This window comes from Orycteropus afer, unplaced genomic scaffold, assembly GCF_000298275.1.
Source record: "Orycteropus afer afer isolate SDZICR_OR568_19922 unplaced genomic scaffold, OryAfe1.0 scaffold00045, whole genome shotgun sequence".
Taxonomy (NCBI): domain Eukaryota; kingdom Metazoa; phylum Chordata; class Mammalia; order Tubulidentata; family Orycteropodidae; genus Orycteropus; species Orycteropus afer.
Window position 1 is genome coordinate 4,083,160 of NW_006921632.1, and position 3,466 is coordinate 4,086,625.

General features: G+C 40.4%; 1 protein-coding gene across 1 annotated transcript; it reads left to right on the forward strand.

Moving 5' to 3' along the window:
• The first annotated feature begins 326 nt into the window (after window positions 1–326).
• LOC103194553 (olfactory receptor 8S1-like) lies at window positions 327–1,262 on the forward strand. The gene has a single exon (XM_007937966.1). The coding sequence runs from the start codon at window positions 327–329 to the stop codon at window positions 1,260–1,262; it is 936 nt and encodes a 311-aa protein (XP_007936157.1).
• The last annotated feature ends 2,204 nt before the right edge of the window (window positions 1,263–3,466 follow it).

A 3,466-nucleotide genomic window follows, 5' to 3' on the forward strand; every position in this document is an offset into this window, starting at 1 on the left:
AGACCAAAGTAGATTATTGGGGGGCAGTAGCAGAGGTGGAAGAGGATAAGGAATAAAATATTACTGAAGGGGTATTGATTTTCTGTTTTGGGTGATGAAAAACATCTGGAAATGGATAACGGTGATGGTAGCACATCATGATGGATATAATTAACATCTCTGCATAGTGTACTTAAAAATGATTGAAATGGCAAACTTGTAATATCTGTATTTTACTGAATATTTTTTGTTTTGAAAGAACCAATGTTATATGAAATAGGTTGGATGATAGAAGAAACTTCACCGTCACGATTTTCCATCTTATTTCTAGGGAATGGCCTTTGTAAATGGCTTTGAGGAACCACAGTACCACCATTGAGTTCACCCTCCTTGGGCTGTCCACTGACCCCCACATCCAGCCTGTGCTATTTGTGCTCTTCCTGGTAATTTACCTCCTGACGCTGATGGGGAACCTCATGATGCTTGTACTGATCAGGACTGATTTTCACCTCCACACACCCATGTACTTTTTCTTGAGTAATCTATCATTCCTGGATCTTTGTTTATCTACAGTCATTGTGCCCAAGATGCTGGAGAACCTGCTCTCTGAGACCAAAACCATCTCAGTAGAGGGCTGCTTAGTTCAAGCCTTCTTTGTTTTTATCACTGCAGGGACTGAGGGCTTTCTGCTTATGGTAATGGCCTATGACCGCTATGCTGCTATCTGCAGTCCTCTGCTCTATGGCCAGGTGATGAGTAAACAGCTGTGTGTGCTTCTTGTGTGGGGATCATGGGGCTTGGGCTTTTTGAATGCACTCATCAATATCCTCTTAGCTGTGAACTTGGACTTCTGTGAGAACCATACCATTAGCCACTATAGCTGTGAACTGCCCTCTCTCTTCCCTCTATCCTGCTCAAACATCTCTACCAACCTCATAGTCCTGGTCTGCTCCACTCTGCTGCATGGGCTTGGAACCTCCCTCCCAATCTTCCTCTCTTATGTTCACATTGTATCAACCATCCTGAAAATCAGGTCCACTTCAGGCAGAAGCAAGGCCTTCTCCACCTGCTCCTCCCACCTCACTGCAGTGAGCTTGTTCTATGGCTCAGGTTTTCTACGCTATCTCATGCCAACCTCAGGCTCTTCCCTGGAGCTGATCTTCTCTGTACAGTACAGTGTTGTCACTCCCATGCTGAATCCTCTCATCTACAGCCTAAATAACAAGGAGGTGAAAGCGTCTGTGAGAAGAACACATAGAAATTATTTGTCATGTGTCACATAGAAAGATAGAGCATAGTAGAGAATTGGAATAGCAATATAGGGAGCAAAACATGTGAGTTGACACTGAGAAAAATATCCCTGGATCTACACAATGTCAGATGCTAGGAAATAAATTAGCAGTGCCTTAGAAATGAATACAGAGGTATTACAGAGGGGTTAGTGTGCTCTAGCCAGAATGCTCCAGAAAGTGAGGGTGGCAAGGCTTTTTCTGGCTTTCTGTGGATACATTATCAGGAAAGACCAACCACTAGAAAAGGATACCATGTTCAGTAAAGTGGAGGATCAGTGAAAATGAGGGAAACGTCCATGAGATGGATTGACATGATGAATGCAAGAATGGGCTCAAATATACCAATGATTGTGAAGATGGTGCAGGACCAGGCAATGTATGATTCTGTTATGAATAAAATCACCATGATTCAGAGCTCAAGTCAGTGGCAACTAACAGAAAAAAAAAAAAAAAAACAATGCTGTACGAATAGAAGGAGAACAATGGGTTAAATAACTATTTCGACTTAGAAAGTGTGCTAATAATAGTGTTGATTCATTATTCTCACTGTCCCTCAAATACTCATTTTAGGCATGATATTAGGTAAAATAATTGTGTTTTTAGTCATTATTTGCAATTGAACTTGGGAAAAGTCACTTAAGATAATTTTATTAAGATGAAATTGTCACAGGTCATTGGATGAAGAGTCACAGACTTGGGATTCATGAGGGACAAGAGTAATGAGCTTCAACTAGTGTAACCCTTGCAGATAGGCCAAAAAGTTTAAAAAGCTATAGTTCTAAGGAGCTCTGGTGGCATAATGCCCAAGGCAGAAAGTTGGCCGTTCAAACCCACCAGCCACTCCATGAATGGAAGACCAGGCAATCTACTTCTGCAAAGATTTACTGCCTTGGAAAGCCAATAGGGGTTGCTATGAGTCAGAATTTACTCTATGGCAGTGAGGTTTTTTTTTTGTTTTGTTTTTTAATAGTTCTAAAGGAAGTGAGTTGCCACATTGACACAGAAATCAAAATCATATAAATCCTCCAAGAATTATGCTGTTTCTTGCCCTTTGTGGCCTGTAGAGAATTCCACTTTTCTGACCCTCAGAGTAGTTCTGCTCATTCCTTTTCCAGGCTTGACCTGGAACACACAGCCCTGGAGAAAAGAACATGCATTGAGCGACAGAATGAGGAAAGCCAGATTTAGTGGTGCAATGAAGAATCAGTGGCTGTGCTAAGAATGGAGTTAAGCTGGTCACCGGACCAGTGCTTACTTGGTTGTGCAGCTGCAGGGCAGTCTTTCTCCTGAGAATTCCAAACTAAAACTCAGAGATGAGACATAAAGGGGATCCATAATTGATTTTTTTAAATATGGGAAAAGAGTGTGGATTCTAGACAGATGTTTAAAACTGGAAACCAAAGACCTCTGCCTTTCTTTCTTTGCCCATCCCACTCCTTGGTGCTCCATTTTCATCCAGTTCTGGTCTCTGCAGAACTATCCAAGCATCTCACTAGTTGCCCAGCTTACCAATAATAACATACTCAAAGGGAAGCATATTAAATGGCCTTTTTTAGAATAATGAATTCCTATAACAATATATTCATTTTGTCATTAATATTTATATGTTTTAATGAAATCATTGTATTCCCTCTGATATTTCTCCTTTGTATACTTGAATAATTTCAAAGATTACTAATGAATTATCCCAAAGGTATCTTCTCCTAGACATCATATTCCTAAAAGTGCTTATTAAGACTTGGAAGAAGGAAGTGGCCATTCACTTCCCCAAAAAATTGGCCAGTGAAAACCTTATGAATAGCAGTGAAACACTGTCTGATATACCACTGGAAAACTTCATGGATAGCCCCGAAACATTGAAGATGACTTGAAACACTTACTGATGAAGATTAAAGACTACAGTCTGCAGTATGGATTACACCTCAACATAAAGAAAATGAAAATCCTCACAAGTGGACCAATAAGTAGCATCATGATAAATGGAGAGAAGACTGAAGTTGTCAAAGATTTCGTATTACTTGGTTCTACAATCAACACCAATGGAAGCAGCAGTCAAGAAATCAGATGGCATATTGCACTGGGTAAATCTAGTGCAAAAGATCTCTTTAAAGTACTGAACAGCAAAGATGTCACTTTGAAGACTAAGGTGCACCTAACCCAAGCCATGGTGTTTTCAGTCACTTCATAAGCATGTG

Bases quoted from the DNA above. Each gene is read 5' to 3' on its own strand.
- LOC103194553 (XM_007937966.1), top strand. From the start codon at position 327: ATGGCTTTGAGGAACCACAGTACCACCATTGAGTTCACCCTCCTTGGG.